The 23,038-nt window shown below is 35.3% G+C and overlaps 1 protein-coding gene across 1 annotated transcript; it reads right to left on the reverse strand.

Moving 5' to 3' along the window:
- Window positions 1–17,918: 17,918 nt before the first annotated feature.
- LOC125683727 (uncharacterized) lies at window positions 17,919–19,441 on the reverse strand. Its single transcript, XM_048925170.2, has 2 exons — window positions 19,314–19,441; window positions 17,919–18,983 (listed from the first exon to the last, which is right to left on the reverse strand). The coding sequence occupies exon 2, from the start codon at window positions 18,972–18,974 to the stop codon at window positions 18,372–18,374; it is 603 nt and encodes a 200-aa protein (XP_048781127.1). The 5' UTR covers window positions 18,975–18,983; window positions 19,314–19,441; the 3' UTR covers window positions 17,919–18,371.
- Window positions 19,442–23,038: the final 3,597 nt, after the last annotated feature.

Raw genomic sequence — 23,038 nt, forward strand, 5'->3', positions numbered from 1 at the left:
AGTAAATAACAAACATTTATTTTCCAGTTAAATTGAATAACAACCTTCTGCATCAAAGTGCTATATACTTTGATGCTGTTGTCTGCCCAATTTTCCGGTATTTCTTTTCTTAAATAGGATGCATGAGAGAAAGGTGGGATTTAACGTGATAGTTTACGATTCGATCTATGTAACGATGAATGGGAATGAAACAAATGCACGTATAATTATACATGTATATTGATCTATATGACAGTCCATATGTATGGAAATTTGTATTTCCGTAGGATAGATAATGTAAATCTTGGAAATTTATTTAGCTTTTCACAGGTTCTTTGATTTCATCTCGCTTTAGGTAATACGTATTTATTTATGTGAATTTGTTCATTGCTACCTGACGACCCTTTGCAGGCTGATACAATCGTCTTTGTCTCAACACTGTGACGAAGTGCATAAATTCTAAAAATGTTTCGAGATTGATTAATTCTCACCTGAAAACAAAATTTTTTGTGTTTGATTAATTCTCAGCAGAAAACATTTAGAAAGTGTTACATCTAATGAATTAATATGAATATATTTCTGTTTTCTGACTTTCCAGATCACCCTACCATAACGTCAAGTAAACATTTTAATCTTGTAGGTATTTGCAGTGGGTTTTGCACTCACTTGTTTCCCTTAGACAAATTTTAAAGCTAGAAATATTGAGAACTATATTGAAGAATACATACCTAATTACGAAATACCAACAGTGCTATACCTGTAGTTGGTAGTGTGTATTTCTATCAGAATAGCTGTAATTGGTATTGTGTATTGTAATTATGTCTCCACTTCCCAGAAGGGGAACATATTGTTTTAGTGTGAATTCTTCTTCTTCCTCTTCTCATACAAAGTTTGTCCGGGACATAACTTTTTTGTCTTTTGACATAGGCCTTTGATATTTGGTATGTAAATACACCTTGATACGACAATGTGCCGCGTGCTATTTTGATGACCTTTTATTTAAAAGTCAAATAGTAGATTTTTTAGCCTAGGTCTTTGATATTTGGTATATCATGATAAGACACTGTGTCACGTGCCATCTGTGATGACCTTGACCTTTATGTAAAGGTCAAATAATATAATTTTGGGGCATTTTTGTTCGGACCATAACTTTTTTGTCCTTTGACAGGCTTTTGATATTTGATATGTGGGTATACCATAATAAGACAGTGTGTCGTGTGCCATTTTGATTACCTTTGACTTTGACCTTTTATGTAAAGGTCAAATAATAGCTTTTTTGGTCGAACCATAAATTATTTGTCTTTTGATATAGTCCTTTGATATTTGGTACGTTGGTAAGTTTAATTTACTATCATATGTTCACTACACTGTTCCTTGGTTGAAGCACACATATACATAGGCGAATGTTATGCACTGCAACTCTTAATTTTCACTTTAAAGATGATCCCTATAGAATAAAAAGAAGAACTATGGTAAATGGAAGGGGAAACATCAGTTTTAGTGTGCTAAAACAATTCCTCCTAGTTATAAGTGGTATTGTTTATTCCTACTAGAATAGTTCACCTTTATAGGAGTTATGAGATTGATCACTGTTCGTTATCTTCACCTCTATAGGAGTTCTGAGATTGATCACTGTTCGTTATCTTCACCTTTATAGGAGTTATGAGATTGATCACTGTTCGTTATCTTCACCTTTATAGGAGTTATGAGATTGGTCACTGTTCGTTATCTTCACCTTTATAGGAGTTCTGAGATTGATCACTGTTCGTTATCTTCACCTCTATAGGAGTTCTGAGATTGATCACGGTTCGTTATCTTCACCTTTATAGAAGTTATGAGATTGATCACTGTTCGTTATCTTCACCTTTATAGGAGTTATGAGATTGGTCACTGTTCGTTATCTTCACCTTTATAGGAGTTATGAGATTGGTCACTGTTCGTTATCTTCACCTCTATAGGAGTTATGAGATTGATCACGGTTCGTTATCTTCACCTTTATAGAAGTTATGAGATTGATCACTGTTCGTTATCTTCACCTCTATAGGAGTTATGAGATTGATCACGGTTCGTTATCTTCACCTTTATAGAAGTTATGAGATTGATCACTGTTCGTTATCTTCACCTTTATAGGAGTTATGAGATTGGTCACTGTTCGTTATCTTCACCTTTATAGGAGTTATGAGATTGGTCACTGTTCGTTATCTTCACCTCTATAGGAGTTATGAGATTGATCACTGTTCGTTATCTTCACCTCTATAGGAGTTATGAGATCGATCACTGTTCGTTATCTTCACCTCTATAGGAGTTCTGAGATTGATCACTGTTCGTTATCTTCACCTCTATAGGAGTTATGAGATTGGTCACTGTTCGTTATCTTCACCTCTATAGGAGTAATGAGATTGATCACTGTTCGTTATCTTCACCTCTATAGGAGTTATGAGATTGATCACTGTTCGTTATCTTCACCTCTATAGGAGTTATGAGATTGGTCACTGTTCGTTATCTTCACCTCTATAGGAGTTATGAGATTGATCACTGTTCGTTATCTTCACCTCTATAGGAGTTATGAGATTGATCACTGTTCGTTATCTTCACCTCTATAGGAGTTATGAGATTGATCACTGTTCGTTATCTTCACCTCTATAGGAGTTAGGAGATTGATCACTGTTCGTTATCTTCACCTCTATAGGAGTTAGGAGATTGATCACTGTTCGTTATCTTCACCTGTAATTGGTATTGTGTATTCCTATCAGTAATTGTTGTCGTCCTCTGCCCTGAAGCAGAGTTTATTTTGTATTCCTGTTCGTCATCTTCAACTTTCATTCAAAAGCTTCTACACGAGAAGAAAAAATATCTTACTGTGGCCTATAACTCGGCATTTAGATATATCGACGACGTTGTATCTATTAACAATAATCATTTTCATTCGTATGTATATTAGATATATCCCTATGAACTCGATATGAAAGAGAACACAGTGTCCTCCACATTTGCTTCGTACTTAGATATTTCATTGAAAATAAACATTAAAGGCAAATTAACAATCCAACTTTATAACAAACGGGATGATTTCAGCTTTTTCATCGTCAACTTCCCATATGTTTGTAACAATATTCCATCATCATCTGCATATGGTGTTTATATCTCTCAACTGATTCGATACACAAGAGCTTGTTCTGCGTATGATCAGGTTATTTTAATCGATACAGGCTACTGACAAACAAGTTAATGTTACAGGGATTTCAACAGTCTCGTTTAAAGTCAGCATTTCGCAAATTATATGGTCGTTATAACGATCTGGTTTGCCAATACATTTTGTCATTAGGTCAAATGCTGTCTGACGTGTTTCATACCGATTGTTAGGCCGTTCATTACACACTTATTTTGACTACGAATTACTCCGTTTACCTGATCGAGATATAGGACTAACGGCGGGTGTGACCAGTCGACAGGGGATGCTTAATCCCCCTAGCCACCGGATCCCACCTCTGGTATGTCAAGGTGTCCGTGTTTGCCCTACTTGTAATTTTGTTTTCTTTATAGGTTGGTTGGTTGAACGTCGGGACGTTCGAGAATTTTTCACTCATATGGAGATGATGACAACATTGCCGATGAAGGGCTGCAAAATTTATACCTTTGCTCGGCGCTTACGGCCTTTGAGCAGGGTGGAATCTTTACCGTGCCCTACCTGCTGTGACACGGGACCTCTGATTTTGAGGTCTCATCTGAAGGACCGTCCCATTTAGTTGTCTCTTACGACAAGCAAGGAGTATTTAGGACCTATTCTAACCCGGATCCCCGCGGGAGGAGTTATAAGATTATGACTGTTCGTAATATTCATCTTTTCGTTTAATTGATTCTGTGTATTCCTATTCAAATAGCTGTAATTTGTATTGTCTATTCCTATTAGAATACCTGTAAACGAAAAACAATTAAAGATGTGTTTGCGAAAGACCAAATCAACTGTGTGGCCAGTCAAATTTGACCTTGACCTTTATGCATCGCATTGTTTTCATCTTGTAAGTTCACCAAATATGAAGTTTCAAGTCTGTAGTTTCAAAGGTATGACCATTGAAGAAGATTAAAATTGCAGACGAGAAAAATAAACATACAGACAGACCAAGAACAATTTGACATAGGCCTTTGATATTTTTACAAAACGAACAGCTTTCTAGTTTGAGGACCAAGTACGTTATACATCGGTAAAATGGAAGAATATCAAACATCCATATTCTTTACGTTTAATTTGTTTATGAATACTTTTTAAAGACTTGATACGGTACAGTTGCAGAGAGACATACAATCTAGTGGCCCGTAACTGCCCGAGATGCAATGTCGCAACCAATGTACTCTCACCAAATCTTGATTGTTGGCAGCCGAAATCGTTCAAGAATTCCACAATTAACATTTTCTGCCTCTTGCGACATTAAATATGATTGGTATGTAATTTCAAATGTACATATAAATCACTATAAATCATCAGCAACAAAAATATAAAATCATATACAGCTATAAATTAAATGTATGCAATTAGAAAATGTGTTTATCAAATTCGCCATTCATATTACGACAATAATATATTAACTGAAAAAATTAGACCATGCAATGCATGTACTTCATTAAAGTAATTAAAATTAGTAATGTAACAATTACATTTATTGTGAACTGTTTACATAAATAAATGTTCGCGTTGATACGAGTTATTTATGGCTTTTCGGAACTTTGTTACACTTTGACAGCATCACATTCGTACCGGTAATCTTATTTTAAAAAAACTATTTTATGGTAATATATTGCATATGAAATATATTGACAAAATTGCATCAATGACTTCATGATCTTCAACAGTCTTTAAATAAAATACCTTAACAGAATTATTAATTATGTATTCTCAAAAAATCACTGTAACTACGATAACCTTTAGTTTTTTTTTAAAAAATCGATTTCTTTCAAAGATGATTTTTTCCTATTGTTTTCTTCTAAATTTTCGAGAACACTTATTCTTTGATGTGGTGGTTTATTCTATCAATCGGCTTCCGAAGTGTCATTCAAATATATTGGACCTTGGACAACAAAAGTTCGCTTAAGCAACCCCAACCACTTCCATCGTCTTAGTAAAGAATTTTTGGGGAAGTTTTGTTTGAAATGCACCACTTGCCATTCCTCGCACGTTCATGTTTGATGATGCGGGGACCTGTCGGGGACAGTAAACAAAGAAAGACACATTTGTGACGTCATAGAATAAATCGATCTAGTTTAGAATGCATTAAAATTGAATTGCATCATTGTTTCTTTACATGAAATTATTCTATGCACAAAGATGCACTTGAGTTTACAAATAATGTTTGATTGATATATATAGGAAAAGTTATTATAACGTCTAAGAATTATTCCTGCTTTTTTATAAATTAATGTGCATGCATTACATGGAATATGAATGGATATTAATACGAATGTACACTACTGTTGAGTGGATATGTCCTCATTGTGGTAGAGTCAAAAGAAAAACCGGACAATGTGCTTCTATTCGAGAAATATACAACACAGCGACATGTCAAAACCAGATACATGTATATATATAAAAAAAAAGAAAGGATCAATTCAGAGTGACACAAAAAAATCCTACTGGACCGAGTTCATCCATATTCGTTCTAGTTTATGACTTTAGGCCAAACAAATGCAATAAGTTGTTTTTCACACATTGATCGTAATGCCTTTTGTATGTAGATATAAGAGGAAAGTTTTCATAAATCTCTTGTCATTTTAAGTTTGTTATTGTATTTCCAATTGATATTTCATATTTTTGTAATGGCAATATCCGGTCTTAATCACAAGGGAGCTAACTGCTGACTTGCTCGACATTTAAATATATCGACGGCATTTTAGATATATATCGACGGCGTTTTATCTATTAACAATAATCATTTTCATTCATATGTCGATTCGATATATCCCTGTGAATTCAATAAAAGACACCAGAGTAAACAAACAATTTGACTTCAGCTTCTCCATCGTCAACTTCTCATATTTATGTAGCAATATTCCATTATCATCTGGATATGGTGTTTATGTCTCGCATCTGATTCGATACGCAAGAACTTGTTCTGCGTATGATCAGTTTATAAATCGAGATAGGCTACTTACAAACAAATTGATGTTACAGTGGTTTCAACAGTCTCGTTTAAAGTCAGCATTTCGCAAATTCTATGGTCGTTATAATGATCATTTTGTCATTGGCTAAAGTGATCTCTGACGTGTTTCAAACTAATTGTTAGGCCGTTCTTTACACACTGATTTTGATTACGGACTGCTCCGTTTACTTTATCAAGATATAGGGCTCACGGCGGGTGTGACCGGTCTTTAGGGGATGCTTACTCCTCCTAGGCACCTAATCCCATCTCTGGTATGCCCAAAGGTCCGTGTTAGCCCAAGTCTTATTTGCATTCCGTATAGGAGGTATTGGTCATTATTCGTTATCTTCACATTATCGTTTTGTTTATATATTTTTTCTTGTTGCAATAAAATATGTCACTAATGCATGATATTAATTTTTTTTTTAATCCGAGAGAATGTAGCTACTTTTTCTCAAAGAACTTCTAAATTCACATTAATTTTTGCTTGACCTGCTTTTATGCATGTATTCTCCTACTTGTCTTTTCTATTGTTACCCTGAATTGATCCTTTTGATTATGAATAAAAGAAAATAATAATGATGTTACAAAACGTCTGTTGTTATGTCCCATTGGAAAACGTTTTAAAAGAGTGTGTAGAGACATCACTAGATTTAGGTGAAAAGCCACAAATTTTGAACTACGCAAGACCAGTTCTTTATCGTGCCAATGCCTATTGTGTAATGGAACCTCCGTTTCTAAGTAATGCTTAAAAGACCTGCTACTTTCACATGCCGGGCTCTTGCAACTGGCTATGGAATAGTCACTACCAAAGGTTTTAGTTTTGCTGCGGCGCCAGGATTAATTATTGAACCCAGGACCTCGTGATTGCGAAGCGAACTCCCTAACTATTAGGCTACCGCTCCGGTTGTCACCGAAAAGTACCAAGGTTACTCGAAATAAACATATGCTGTTGCCGTGAAAACATAATATGTTTTTAAAACAATACTTCCCCGAACTTGGCCAAACCCTACTTTTTTTTTTCAAAGAAAATATCCAACAGTTGCAAAATCCTAGTGGCAATACCATCCACCTTGAACTGGACTATTTCAGTCCACCGAATTCGAAATTACTGTCTTGAATAGATTCCGTACGTATGACCAGATAGTCACAGCAAAACAATATTGTATTAATGATAATAATAATGATAGCCTTTATTTATCCAGGATAACACAAATTAGCATATAGCTAATTTCCATTGTGGTCCTATTGACCGATGTTGGAGATTTTGATGTCTTTGTGACTGTGGCTCCATCCATTCTCTTTTCAACTATTGAGCTGTGCTATTATGAACTTGACACTTGGATAACATTTAAGTTCCTTGATGCCTTCCATACTTGTTACAGATATAAAAAGTTTGGTGGTGCCAGGTGGTTCATGGTTTGTAAAGGTTTGACAATTGTGTGGCCGCAGTATAGACAGAGGCGTTTAACCTTTCAGCGTCATACTACATGTATTTACATCCAGTTAATCAAGTTGAGGATTAAAACAAATTGGGTTTAATGAGAGAAAAAATCTTTGCGGGTGACGTAATAAATATTATTAGTTGTTTCTAGACAACTACGCCACACGGAACCTTTTCATTCCAATTTAATAGGTTTGATGTCTTAAAAAAACTCACTCAAGTTCGTTTTCTCATTAGTATGTGTATTCCTAATGGTAGGTTTGTTCTGGCGTCTTTCTTTAAGGTCACCAACAGCGTTAATGTGTTTACTTGTACCATTCCAAATCCTGATGACACCTTTTTAAAAACTCATCTAGTGCATAAGGCCTAATATGTTTATGCACAAGCATTAAATAGGTGTCCTTTTCAAAACGTGATGAACTTTTAATCATTCTATACTAAAATAATGAGATAGTGACTATTGTTGATATAGTTACCATTCTACATATGAAGGAAAGAAAATTCTCTAAACTTTCGAACAATGTCTACTGAAGACTGTAGATTTGAATATCCGTGTAAAACTCTGTGATATATATACTGTATCCTCCGCAACTGAATAACGAACAAAGTGTAATACTCGTGTGTTTGAAATGCGTAATATGGTATGATATAAAATGCAATTTGCATTGTAGCCGTCCGTAATTTAGGTCAAGGTAAATGGTATAGTTCAAATTATCCCATATAGCTGTAGGTGACCTACATTACATTAAATTTGGTTTATATACAATCCAAATTTTACGAGATGTTGAGTAATAGACAGAAATTGTCAAAAAACATGTCGTATTTTGTGGGAATTAGATGTGTTTACGACATCAAATGATGTTATTTCACGAAAGATAGACAGATTTTCTACCTGACGGAAAGGGCTAAAGTCAAGATTACGTTAGTTGTCAATTAAATTAAATATTATTTCAAAAGAAGTTCCTGTTGATGCTTTATCATTTTGTTTACTCAATATCTATTTCTTAATTATCGATCTCTGTCAGATGACTAGACTGATCACGTGATTTAACATAATCTGGAATGACACAAAACAATGTGCTGGTGAGATTAAAATGACCACAGTAGTCATAAAATCAAATTTGAGAAATGATTTTAAATCGTGTCTCGGTCAAACTATATTAAGTGTCCTCGTTATGGATTTCGGTCATGTGTTTGTCTCCTATCACACCTGAGCAGCATCGGATTCCAGTTTGTTTCATTAATCACGAGTCGACAGATTCTTTCTAGAAACTTCCTGTTTGTATATAGCGTTATTGACGTAACATGGACTATTTCTATTTTATTTTAATATCGTGACCTTTTTATGTCATTCCGTCACATAAATAATTTAAATTTTCAAAAATTTCATTTTATATAGCAAAAAAATAAAAGATTTTTACAACATGACGGCTTTATGCCCTTTCCTTTACACAGTGACGAGAAGTTAATATATTTTTCAACCATGTCAAACTTACATTCCATTGCATAGGAAAATCACATTTTTACAGTATAAAGTGAATTACGGGAGTTGCAGCACCCCCGTTATTTAAACAAATTAAATAAAATATGTTATTTTGTACCGTTTGGGGTCTGCAATCTCCTTTGATTGGGCGAAAAAGGTATTATGTTGTGTCGCATCCCCCTTGGATATTTCATGGATTCTTCCCTGTATATTACTTGAACAAGTTAAAGACGCGGTGAAAATGAAGTGTGCAAAGAATGCAGCTATATGTCTTTATTGTTAAAGGGGACTGCAGAGATACGGTATTAGGGTGGTGCTAAACGGTACTACACTCAACCCGCGCAATTATCAAATTATAATCATTGCCTCTCGTTTTTAACCTTAGGTTCTTGGGGACAAAATTGAATAATTAATGATGCAAAGCGTAAAATTATTACTACAGACATGTAAGCGTTAGAACGGGGGGTTCTGGGATTTGGGGGTGGGGTTCAAAAATGAAAAAGGAGAGAAAACAAAACTCTGCAACACTGTTTACAAAATATCATTCTAAGAAATCAGCCCTTACCTAAATTATGTAAGCATGCGAATATTTAACACCCCCATTTGAATTGGATTGCAATGCTTATGCTATACACAACGTGCGGTTGAATCTTGGGCCAGTGTGCAAAGCAACTGGCTGAATGATCAAGAAAATCATCCTGTGGTCCAGGGACGAAGACCCCGATATTTCCTTAGTTTCGTCTTAAACGAGATGTAGGTTATGAAATGTTATCACTGTACACTGTACACATTACCTTAGGTTTATTTAGTGGGCGTGTAGGGACATTTGGATCCAGCAAGTGAGAAAGAAATGCAGCTCGATTATTGTACAGTTGGATGGAGCTTAGTATGGTTCTAACTCTCTTCAATAAAAATGGAGATTTGGGGGATTTGTCAGTATCCTCACTCTTGATCCGCCCCTTTTGTATTAACTGGATCTCCATTTTAGCTAACCAGAGGTTTCTGATGCGTTACTAGTACTCTTCTCACAAACTTGTTTGCGAGAAGAGTAGCGGTTTGGAGGAGAGTGATTAGAAAGCCTTGACTAGTATTTGGTTTGTGAGGAAAGAAAAGAAGAAACAATTGGCTAGTAAAGATCCGATGTTTGTGAGAGGAGTGGCGTATCAAAAGCCCTAAACAAGTAAAGATGGTGATAATTTGAGATTCTCAAATCCAACACAAAATAAATTTTATGGTAATTAGTGATGGAAATTTTTGCTTCCTAATTTAGTATTACAGAATATTGGACCAATCGATTTCTAACTTGCCACAGGGTGTGTGCGGCAATGAGTTGTTACATCAAAGAGTTATGTGTACATTAAAATGTTCGCTTTACATCGCGTCGCAAACTTTTTCTGCGCATGATTCAAGTTTTTTCACATTGCCACTTTATGATTTTAATATCAAATTATTTCTAATATATTCAAACCACTACGTTCTGTAAATTACGGAGACATAGAACTCGAATCGTATACAACTCAAGAGGGATTTCGTTTCATCCTTTACCATGAAGCACGCTTCGTTTACAACTTTATGAAATTCTTCTGTCTGGAAAATTAAATGAATTATATAAAGATTCTAATTAGAAAACGTTTATTCTCAACTTTATCTTTAAGATCTTTTCCTGTGTTTTAAACTTTCAATCAGATTTTCGATTTTACAAAAGACAATAGATCTTATATTTGTCATAAATTGCCAAATCGTGTGTGCACCACCAATTCAAAAATTCACTTCTGCGTAAAAATAACTTTTATGTGAATTACATCGAACATGACGGCCAATCAAATAATAAAAACAGTATGTAGATTTTTCTGATAATTATAAACCACCGCTAAAAAGCTGTTATGTTGAAACTGACAAAATATGATAAAGAGGGTCTTGACCTGGCCAAGGTCTTCACAGGGGATTTTCCGGGCCAACTCGCTCATATTTTGACATTTAATCATTGTCATACAAAGGCGGTAACTGTCGCTAGTAATCTTACAGATATACAACGGTCACTGACCCCCTCCTCTCAAACCTACGTCTTTGTTTACATTCAATGTTTTAATCAATTCTTTGAAGGTGTTGCTCTATAGATTGAACAAACTTTTAAGATTTAGCCTCTAAATAGGTAGGGGATATTAGTAAATATTTTGAATCGCTAGTATGGACATGTCCATGGGCTTGTAAATACAACGTATTGGTAAACATATCTGTATAGTAAATATTTTGTAGGTTTTATTACGAGAATCGCACTGTCTGACAACCTTTGTAGTGTTACCGACTGTCATCTCTTCTTAACAAACTTCAGTAAAAAAAATTCTTCATTTATGAGTTATTTATTTATTAAATCATAAAATCTTTGCGATTTGTTGGTTTGTACCACACTTCACTGGTATGCCCAATTTGAAAGGACTGTTATAATTCTTACTAGAAGGATTTTCACTGCTGAATCAGCAATTACATAGAGTGGCGGTGGTACATCGAATTTGCTGACATTCGCTGTTTAAGTCATAATGAAGGGATCTCCCTCCAGATGAGGTTTGAACTCGCTCTTCATGTTATTGGCAAATAACAGTTGTCATAAACATCAGAGAAAGTTGCCGGTGTAAAATACCCGATATACACCTTGATATCATATAATGCTCATTGTTTTCACGCTCTCCGAAATTTACAGAATAGGCTGTCACTTTTTTAAATACCTTCACGACTTCGTGAGAATGAACACTCTGGTAAATATATTTTAAAAATGATTTCGTGAGAGGTCTCTAGTTTCGGGCAGTAATTTTGCTCCTACGCAAGTTAATACAGGTTTGCAAAAATGTGATTCAATTATGAATTTAACAAAAAGATTATTTGTCTCCAGATGTACATCTATCTGTAAGTAATTTACCAAATACTGATGTATTTTTCACCGTACATGTACATAGAATTGAAGTATTTGTTTAAATATTCATTTGACAGTTATCATAAATGGATGTAATTGCATGTGTTATAAAATACCTTGAAATTCAGAACACGAAATCATCGTTTACTAGTCGAAAGGAATGACTTTCACTCAATTTTTTTGTAGAACAAGTGTTATAAGGTATAAAATTTTACTTCAATCTCAAAATGTAGAAGATTCGAGAAATTTGTGCATTTATACGAGTTATTAATACAAAAGCTTGTCTTCCCGAATGACACTTATGCATTGTATATTTTGTTTTCATATATTGTATTATATTGCATTGAAATAAAAAAAAAATATGCTGGAGTTCCTCATTGACAATATCTTCGTGGTCTTTGGTGATCAGGTCTTCCAACAGTCTGTTGGAATTCCCATGGGCACGAATTATGCTCCTTTGTTAGCTAACCTGTTTTTCTATTCCTATGAAGCAGAATTTATTTTTTTTAAAAAACTTTCTTGCTGTGGCCTTCAATTAGACAATTGGATATATCGACGACGTTTTATCTATTAACAATAATGACTTTCATTCATATGTCGATTCGATATATCCCATTGAATTCGAAATAAAAGACACGACAGAGTCGTCCACTTCTGCTTCATATTTAGATATTTTATTGAACGTAGAAACTAACGGCAAACTAACAACTGAACTTTATAACAAACGGGATGATTTCAGCTTCTCCGTCGTCAACTCCCCATATTTATGTAGCAATATTCCATTATCACCTGTATATGATATGGTGTTTATATCTCTCAACTGATTCGATACGCAAGAGCTTGTTCTGCGTATAGTCAGTTTTTAAATTGACGCAAGCTACTGACAAACAATTTGATGGTACAGGGATTTCAACAGTCTCGTTTAAAGTCAGCATTTCGCAAATTTTATGGTCGTTATAACGATCTAGTTCGTCGATACAACCTATTATTGGGTCAAATGCTGTCTGACATGTTTCATACCCATTGTTAGGCCGTTCTTGGCACACTGATTTTGACTACAGATAACTCCGTTTACCTGATCAGGATATAGGGCTCACGGCGGGTGTGACCGGTCGACAGGGGATGCTTACTCCTCCTAGGCACCTGTTCCCACCTCTGGTGTGTCCAGGGGTCCGTGTTTGCCCAACTATCTACTTTGTATTGTTTATTGGAGTTATGAGATTGATCACTGTTCGTTATTTTCACCTTTCATGGACGCCTTGCTATGAACAAAACAAAATGTTTATAAATCATTGTAAAATTATGTTTGTACAATGTAGGTATTGGTTTATGAGAATAAAGAATGATTTTTTCTCGAGACCAGTATTGTCGTCGTCTTCGATTATTACTAATACTGTAATTGTAACGCAATTCTCATTATTAGCTCTTCTGAGCCGAAGGCTCGAAGAGCTAATCATATGGCCATATGTCTGGCGTGCGGTGTGCGTCAACTTTTTTGAAAAAAGGGCTATATCTCAAGAACCCCTTGGCCAATTTTTGTCAAATTTGTTACAGGGTATCCTTGGCCCAAGGGCTTTCGTTTGTACTAAAACTAGGGTTGTGACCCTTTAACAAGGGGAGATAATTAGGAAAAGTGGTTGCTAAAAAATCTTCTTCTCAAGAACCACTGGGCAAATTATTACCAAACTTATGCATAAGGATGAAGATAGGTTGTAGATAAAAACTTGTTCAAGGCATTATCCTAGGGCAAAGGGTGTGGTCTCAAGGTCACTTCAAAGTTAACCTTAAATTTTGTTTTGTTAAAACTTTGTTATTTTGCTTACTATAAGGACTAGGATCATCAAATTTTGTCAGTTGATGCATCTTAGGACGTAATATCATGTTGTCTCAAAAGTAGGTCATAGTGACCTACTTTTTGAATTTCGCAGGTAATTATTATAAAATGGATTTTGATGCATATCTTGGACACTATTGAGCCTATAATCATCAAAAGTTGTCAGTCGTTGGATCATGGGACCTTAAAGTGCGTAATGTAAAATATATGTCACCATGACCTACTTTCTGAATTTTTTGGCTAATCATTTATGAATATATTATAGGTTGTTATTTAAGATACCGAGAGGTTTAGAATCATCAAACCTTGTAAGTTGATGCGTCTAGAGCCTTGAAACATATTTATATAAAAAAAGTAGGTCACAGTGACCTACTTTTCGAATTTTGCAGACATTCAAATTTCACATTTTCAATTTTAGATGCATATTTTGGACAATATGAAAGCTAGGATCATCAAACTTTGTCAATCGATGCATCTTGAGTCTTCATAGTTTGTTGACTAAAAAGTAGGTCACCATGACCTATTTTGGATTTTGACGGCTATATTTGAATATTCCAGATACTATTTTGACTTCCAATCATCAAACTTTGTCAGTTGATGGGTCTTGAGTCTTCAGAGTGTGTCGACCAAAAAGTAGGTCACTGTGACCTACTTTTGGAATTTGACGTTTATATCTGAATATTTCAGATACTATTTGACTTCAATTATCAAACTTTGTCATTTGATGTATCTTGAGTCTTTGGAGTGTGTCGACCAAAAAGTAGGTCACTGTGGCCTTCTTTTGGAATTTGTCCGATATATTTGAATATTATTTGACTTGTCAGTTGATGCATTTTGAGTCTTCAGTGAGTCGACCAAATGTAGGTCACCATGACCTACTTTTTGGACAGTTACATTTAAATTTTCAGGTACTATTTGACTTAACATCATCAAATTTTGTTAATTGATGAATCTTGGTTAGTGAGAAATTTTGCCTGTTTTACAATGTATCAGAAGAGCGATTCTAGGCCCATGGGCCTCTTGTAATCATTTAGATTACATATGGAATAATCAAATTTCCTACAATTACTAGTATCTTTCATTTCTAAGGAGGGGCGTTATTGACATTTCAGTAAGCACGTGCTCATTTTCAGGTGGAAAACACTATATTCACATGTAATTATATACTATACAACTACACATAGTTTGTGCAAAATGATGTACATGTAGTTGTCCTCCCGGTTCGGTCTATCTTGTTGACAAGGTGCACTTTATATCTCTGAATAAATATGCAAATTGGCAAAGTATATTTACTTTGGAATGGCACTAAAATGGTATGTGTAAAAGAAGGTCAAAATGATTTTAACAGTATTTAGTGCAGGTGAGAAGTCGCTGAACAGCCAACACATTACTCACGTCTTCGAAAGAGATGCATGAAGACCTGTGGATTTTTGTCATGTCATTTCTATCTTGTGTCAACTCGACGGTCCTCGGTGTACGAAGTGCACAATTTATCTCTGCGTTCAGTGCACGTGTATATGCACATGGGGCGAGAAGAGGATATGGTGATGCTGTTAAAACAAGTTTGTGGATTGTTTTTCACAACTGAAACGAAAAGAATTATAAACACGACACAAGAAATAGAACACGATAAATCATAAATGTCCAAATCATTTTTCTATGTATTTTGTTCAGATGGAAGCAGTGTCTTAACCATGTCGAAGAAAAGAGGAATATATATGATTCATTAAATTTACTAACAAACACAAAAGGGGGAAATGGGGTTAAAGGAGGTCTTTAAAATGTTTGTTCCTCTCCTGTAACGCTAGCCTCCCCGTCCAAGGACGCGATACTTGTGTACTGACACGTTTTTATTGGTTTGTGTGTTTGGAGAATTTTTGTAATTTCCCGCGATTTTATACCATACGAAGGAATAATCCAATATAGCACTTTCTTTGGGGGGTCTCCTGAGACAACTATAAGCTTAAAGCAAATTCTAGCTCACACTTTAAGAAGTGGGTACAGAAATGTCCCTGCTGTCCTTTGGAAATTATGCACTTACATGTACCAATGGATGCTGAAACTTCCGTGAAATCAAGCTGTGTATTCTGACTGGTCTGTTGATGCTTATACAGAACCTAAATATTTGACTAGACAAATGAACTAAACTGACCACCGAGAAAACTTTCAATCATTATATAACCTTCAGATGGGTCACGAGTTTTTGGTGTTTGTGAGCAGTTCACAGTGGTAAATAGTGCAAACCTCATGATCAAGACAGATTTCATGTGTTGGGTGGTTGTGGCTATGACGCTAGAAAGAGTTAAGATATGCAATAAGAGCATTAATGTCCGATAAAGTCGTCGGAAACATGACACAGACCAGTGAAAACATGTCTGCTCTTGATCGATCTAATTAACAACAATTACATGAATGTAAACAAAATAGTAATACATTTGTCAATAATCCTGGGTTAGGCGAAACTAAAAAAAACAAAAAAGGTGAAGGTCTTTGCGACTTTGAGTCTGCAAAAACCCCAAAATAAAATCATAACGGATTCTAGAATCACAATATGAAACTTCGTCGTGAAAGGATGCCGGACATATCAAATGGGGCCTAATCTGTTACTTTCAAACAGCGATAAAAGTACACTACAACTTTTTGTTGCACATCTTCGATCGATCGAGATACGAATACCTTGTTTTCATTAAGGTGAAAGGACAATTGTATACGTTTATATTTCAATGCTTGGTGATAATTTCTAAACCCCACGGTATACTGTAAATAATTGTGGTATATTACTGGTAATATCAAATCATTCTTTGGATTACCTACATCGATAAAATGAATATGACCAGCCAAAACTTCGGCGATGTTTTTGTGGTTGGTAATCATCAAGGGAAATGCTTGTTTTGATGAAAAGCATGAACAACACTTAACCGATTTCATTCTCATTAAAAACCTATTTCATTCTCATTAAAGTACACTTCATACAATAATGTATCTTGTTCTTGTTTTGTATAAAACGATTATGCTGGACACCGAGTCCAAATGTGCCTAAGAGAATAGCAGTGGTTACCGATATGCAGTGCTGACTTCGATCCTTTTAAACATGCAACTCCAGTTCAACTAATTACGACTTGTTCGTGTATGGTTGAAGAAACTACATTTTATAATCACGACTATCCCTGGTCATCGAATTAGCAATGAAGCAACTAATATGTCTTTAACGCAGATAGTTCGAGCCGGTATTAATTATATGTAAAAAGACACATAACACTATAATTGAGCTAATATCATTTATTTATTGCAAATAAAATAACCAAGTTGAACAAAATGAATATAAACTAATGACTAGAAATAGTTAACTAGGGATTTCACAAAAATCGAACATGATCTTTTTACGTAAAATGGTGATGACAACGTTTTAAGGATTCGTACGAATAACTCTTGACTATAGATATATATCGATTCTAATCTAGACAGAGTTTGTCAATATACCGAAGACAGTTTCATTTTCAGTAACTTTCTCCCATAATTGCAGTATGTACTTGTTACTTCACTTCCGAAAAACGTGTCTTTTTCATTTTATCGCATTCCGGATTGTGTTCTTTCGCTTTGACCTTTGACCCTGCATTACTGTCGTCTGAAATCTAGAAACTGTTGTAATTTAAATAACAGTTACCACAACATTTGCTCGTTACGCGAAAGTTGTTAATTTTGTGTCGTGGAATTTATATACAACCTGTATATGTTTCCCTCTCTTAAAGAGCGAAATGGGTAAATTAATATATTCTTTGAAATGAGGATGCGTGTACTAAACCCTGCACTGGCACTTTCAAGATGAATTATTAACAATTATTAAAGTAGGAGCGTGTTTGCCAGGTACAGTATATTTATGATTCTGACGTCATGTTTAAATCATCATGCTAAGTACTTTATATGCCACTGTTCTCTGGGGACTGCATTTATTAGATCACGAAGAGAATTTCAAATTTAGTGTAATGATATAAGATGAGATGTTCCGAAATACAATAAATTTGAAATTACAGGACATTCTGGAACATGCGCCTTCATTCATGTAACTTCATCCAATTGGCTCAAAACATTTAGTGGACGTTGACATTCTTTCCATATTGCAAATATTATGGAACTTTAAAAACAACACTCATACAAACATGCTTTTTTTTTTTACATTTAATATATAGTAATTTTTGTATAAACTTCAAAAAACATTTAAGGGCATGGAAGCCTCTAGATATTGTTCGCAAGAAGCACATTACTGATCATGTACACAGACAAAGTGGTCGCTGATGATTCAGCATTTCAACAACTATCACAATAGTAGTCAGGAGACTGTTTAGGGTACGAAAACCACTAGATGCCATTCATAAGATGTATATTACAAATTATGTACAAAACAAAGTTAATTGAAGATTTAAAATGTCTGCGCATGTCCAACAATTGCCCAGCAATGTCTTAGCGGATCACTACTTTTGTGCTCTGCACGGTGTCTCTGGGCGCGGTCACACGCGACTGGAGCTCATTGACATGACAAAAACGTCATCTGATTTGGGGGGGCATCAGACAAAGTCATATTTACTAATCAAAGTTCACGTATCCTCGGGTTTTTTCGATGACAAGTCACGGTAGTAGATTACGGAACCAACTAACTGTCCGTTCTGCAGCCGTCCTCCAAGAGGAAGGAAACCCACGCGCTGGAACCCACCAATTTTTTCGATGATTCTCTGTACTGCGACATTATTGGAGAACGTATCCACGTACATTCCCATGTAGCCAAGTTTCTTTGAGAACTCGATTGCCTTCCGCATACAGAACTCGCCAAGCTTCTGCTTTCTTTCCGTGCGTTTCACGATGATGAAAGGGTCACAAACACCACTCATTCCTCGATAAAACTTGCTGACAGCTAAAATCAGTCCTGCTAGCAGTTCACCGCTGTCTTTGCTGACGATAGCAAAACAGTCACTGCCCTCAATTTCATGACGGAAGTCTTTTTCAGAATCGAATTCGTCGATACCATATCCGTCCCCATGTTGGGCGGCCTCTTGTATCATACAGTAGGTTTCTGTAAGCTGCTGCTCTGTCATGTAGTCGATGATGACATGACGCCCTGTTACCAGAGTCTCCACTATAGGTAGACAGCTCATCCATTCAATTTCGGTTTCATGGAATCGGAACTCGTGTTTCAAAAGCATGATTTCTGTCTGAAAAGCAGATAATATAACATATTAATAAACATCTCTTCAAGTGTTTCCTAAATAAAATATTATTATAGTGGATTGACTGACCACTTACGAAGTTCGAGATCCAACGAGTGAACATATTATCACTGCGTTATATATAACGGCAAAAAAATCGAAAGAGGGTTGCATGTCCTACTGATTACTGACTCTAGTGAATCAATCGGAGAAATGTTTTACTTCGCCTAGCATAACGAACATTGTCACACTAACAGAGAAATCAGCGCGCCAGCGTGTGGATCATGCATTTAGCATTCAATAAACGTAGGTGTTAATTATAACGGTGATAATTACCTTGAGAATGCTTGAAGTAGCAAATCGGCAAGGGAAAAAAACCAACAATGCAGGAATCCGTTACTATGTGACAAGTATCGGTCTGATGAGATTAAAATTTTGTTGTCACCGTTGGTAGTTATATAGTTTTCCTGATGACAGTGGGGGGAGGGGCGTCCCAGTGATACAAGCTACAGGTTGGTTGATTGTAATCCCAAACAAAGTACAAGGTCCCTGGAACTTTTTTATTGTATTCAGGCATACGAGTTTATTGGCCCGACAGTAGGCACTACTTTAATTATGATAATATACTTCGGATAATTAGTGTCTAGTTGAAATTAAAGAGCCTTGCGCGAGCCGATTTTTGTACTTAGATTTAAATTAAATGCATTGTCTGGAACTATGCGATTAATGAGAGCATAATATGATTGATATGGAAAGAAAGTCGATGGGCTTATTAGATTTACCAATAAACAACTATTACAAGCAAACACTTGATTACATTTGCTAAGTGCTGAATCCAATCTGTTAATTACATGCGACATGTTAATAAGTATACAGGGTTCCACTGTTCAATTATTTTCATTGCTTGTGTTTACAAAGCATTTTCACCTTTAATCCAGTGAACATCCTGTTGATCATTTAGTCATGACAGTAAGTTGTTTATGTGAGTGCAGCAATGGTAATAATAGTAATTGAATGAAGCATCTTTACTATATATAGCTGCTTTACAATAAGTCATTTATTATCGATTTTCCTATATCTATATATTATGTGGGAAATCAAAAATCACTTTCAGATGAAGTTATAACGAGAGATACAGATGAACAGGATGAAATCTCGCGAGAGGAGCTTGAGCGAAGAAGTAAACAAGTAAAAACAGCTCGATAGGGAATGCTTTGACCTTGACTTACTTGCGCTCTTGTCGCTTTTGAAGTAAACAAAGTAGACCTAAGTGCTGAGTGGTTATCTCCGTTAATTTCAAACTGTCAATCACTTAATTAATTTCAAGTCGTAGGTTCGTCTGAGAGTAACAAGATCTGACACAACCAGTGAAAATTCAATGGAATAGGCATTTAAGTTGATGAAAAATCACTTGTCAAGAATGGATTGAAGCAAAATTTACATATACATGCATATGCTTAAATTTATTTCAAATTGTTGCCTAGACGAAATATCTATATATGTATACAAGAGAAAGACAACTGCCCGACTATAATGAGTTTTGGTTTGAAAAATTGCTATAAATTGTATTCACAATTTCCTGTAAACTTTATTAAAATGTTTACAAATTTCAACTTTTAGATATTTTGATGTAGTTCATAGTATTAGTGTATATACAAATCAATCGATTTGCTACAAAACCATATAATTTTATTGGAATAATTCTAAAGGGCGAGTGACTGTAATCGATAGAAAACATCGCAAGTGAAAATAGAGAGTATACTACTTCACAGAAACATTATTATCTGCAACTCTTAGTGGTAACTTTAACGTGTAGTTTTTACGAGCGTTGTAATTTTATCAACTCTTAGTGGTAACTTTAACGTGTAGTTTTTACGAGTGTTGTAATTTTATCAACTTGCATGATAGAAGTTGTTGATCAGCCGTCGTCGTTGATTAAGAGCCCGGAAGTAAATTTTCCCCTATGACCTTTTGACCCAGCATGCCGTTTTAATATAGTGTGCAAAACATCTGTTATATTTTGGGTGTACATGAGTAGGCCTGTTTGGTTCAATCGGACGATTTCCGGTACAGCTGCAAATGTAGATCATGTTCAGAAAAGAGAGAGAATAATTAGAGTAAAAGAAAGGCTCGTCTCTACCTTTACAGATTAAACAACAATCTTGCAGAATTGTATGGGTGCTTAGGAAATTTAAAATAAACAGTGTGGGAAACGATATTCATAATAGCAGACCGCGATTGACTTGATGAGAAAACCGTTTCAGTTCGTATAAAATAATCACTGGTATAATACTTGGAATTTTCATTGAATAGAACCGAGATCGTTTAACTATAAACACTGTTCGATTTGATTGATTTTATATTGTTTAACGTACCTCTCGAGATTTTTTTCACTCATAGAGATGTCATCAGTGCCGGTGAAGGGCTGCAAAATTTAGGTCTATGCTCGGCGCTTATGGCCTTTGAGCAGGGAGGGATCTTTATCGTGACACATCTGCAGTAATTAATGGTTAATTAAGTCACTTTGTAAAGAAAGCGTCTACAAGATAGAGCCCAAAATGTGAACCAGCGAACGTCAGACAGAATGAGCTGGATGTTTTGGGGGGTGATCAACCTACGATGATTTTGGGAGTTACTGTGTCCGTTGTTGGTAATTTGAATTTCACTAACTTGTTATTGCCAACGTATTTGGAAACTTTCAAGAGGACAACGCTACTCTTCACTCATCAAAACACACCTCTGTAAAGTAGAGAATAGGAGTTCTCGCAGCTGATTTGACCAGCATTGAAAATATGTGATAGATCGATGAGATTAAAATCAATCTTGACCTCAAAACATCTATGACTAGAATCTGGAATGAACTTGATGCATCAGTTCCTTTACGTATACGCCACGTAATTATCCTCCAGGTAGGATGTGCAACAAAGCTCTGAAAGGTAATCTTAGGTACATTATAATTGCTTCTAGTCTGGCAAATATAAAGTTTAGTTGAACGTCCGGTAGAAGAAAATGGCTTTCACTTCCGTATTCAATCATTTCGTGTCCAGAACAACTCATTACAAGAAAGTGAAATGAATATAGAAGATATGGTTGAACTTTCGATATGAGTGAGCTGCACCTCTAATCATAGAAGTAAATACTTGCCTGTTCTTCAGTAAACGTTAATGAATGGTTTGATAACATTTTATAGATTATGATGAAAAATGAATTATCAGGTACGCTGTTTTCAATTCATCTTACTGGGAAGGCTGGGTAAATTTTGTTAAAGATACGTAGGTGACTTTTAGTGTTTTACATGTGAAAAGGTTAAATATCACACGTCAAGGTTTTCTGATTTACCTAGTTTTCGTGTTAGCTAAGCATTTGTAAACATTTGAAAAGAGAATATACCATATCCAGTTGATAATAGAATGTTGGTACATATACATATGGGACGTTGATGATGGATAAGCTGAAGTCGTCTCGTTTGTCACTAAGTTGAGTTGTTACTTTGCCGTTATTGTCTACGTTCAGTAAAATATCAAATCATGAAGCAGATGTAGAAGACTCAGCCATGTATTTTTATTTTGAGTACACTGGGATAGTGAAGTTTTGGAAGGTACGGTAATAGTGTAGTTAATCTAGCAAATCACCTCAAAATAATTGCAACAGAAACAAACTCGATGGAATTTAATCAACAAAAAGCGTGACTAACAACATACAAAAAATCGGATAATGGGAAATATTTCAAATTTAGACTTAAATGTTTTAGTAAACCATCGATATTTTGTGGTGTTTACGGCACGCCGTACACGTAAATCAGATTCATTGACAGGGATGTTTAACATGTTTAAACCATGACTACAAATCCATGTAAATGCCTGGCCAAACAAACATCTGAAGATTTATCTCTGGACATACTATTTACTTTACCAATAGACTTACAGTGGGGTTAACAATGATGTCATCTATGTTTGTTGCAGTACTTTTGGCCACTAAGTATTCTTATCATTAAGTTAAATGTGTATTTGGTTATATTGATTCATGTAAGCGTCTTTCTGGTTTGAGAAAGTTGTATTAAA

This window comes from Ostrea edulis, chromosome 6 (assembly GCF_947568905.1).
Source record: "Ostrea edulis chromosome 6, xbOstEdul1.1, whole genome shotgun sequence".
Taxonomy (NCBI): domain Eukaryota; kingdom Metazoa; phylum Mollusca; class Bivalvia; order Ostreida; family Ostreidae; genus Ostrea; species Ostrea edulis.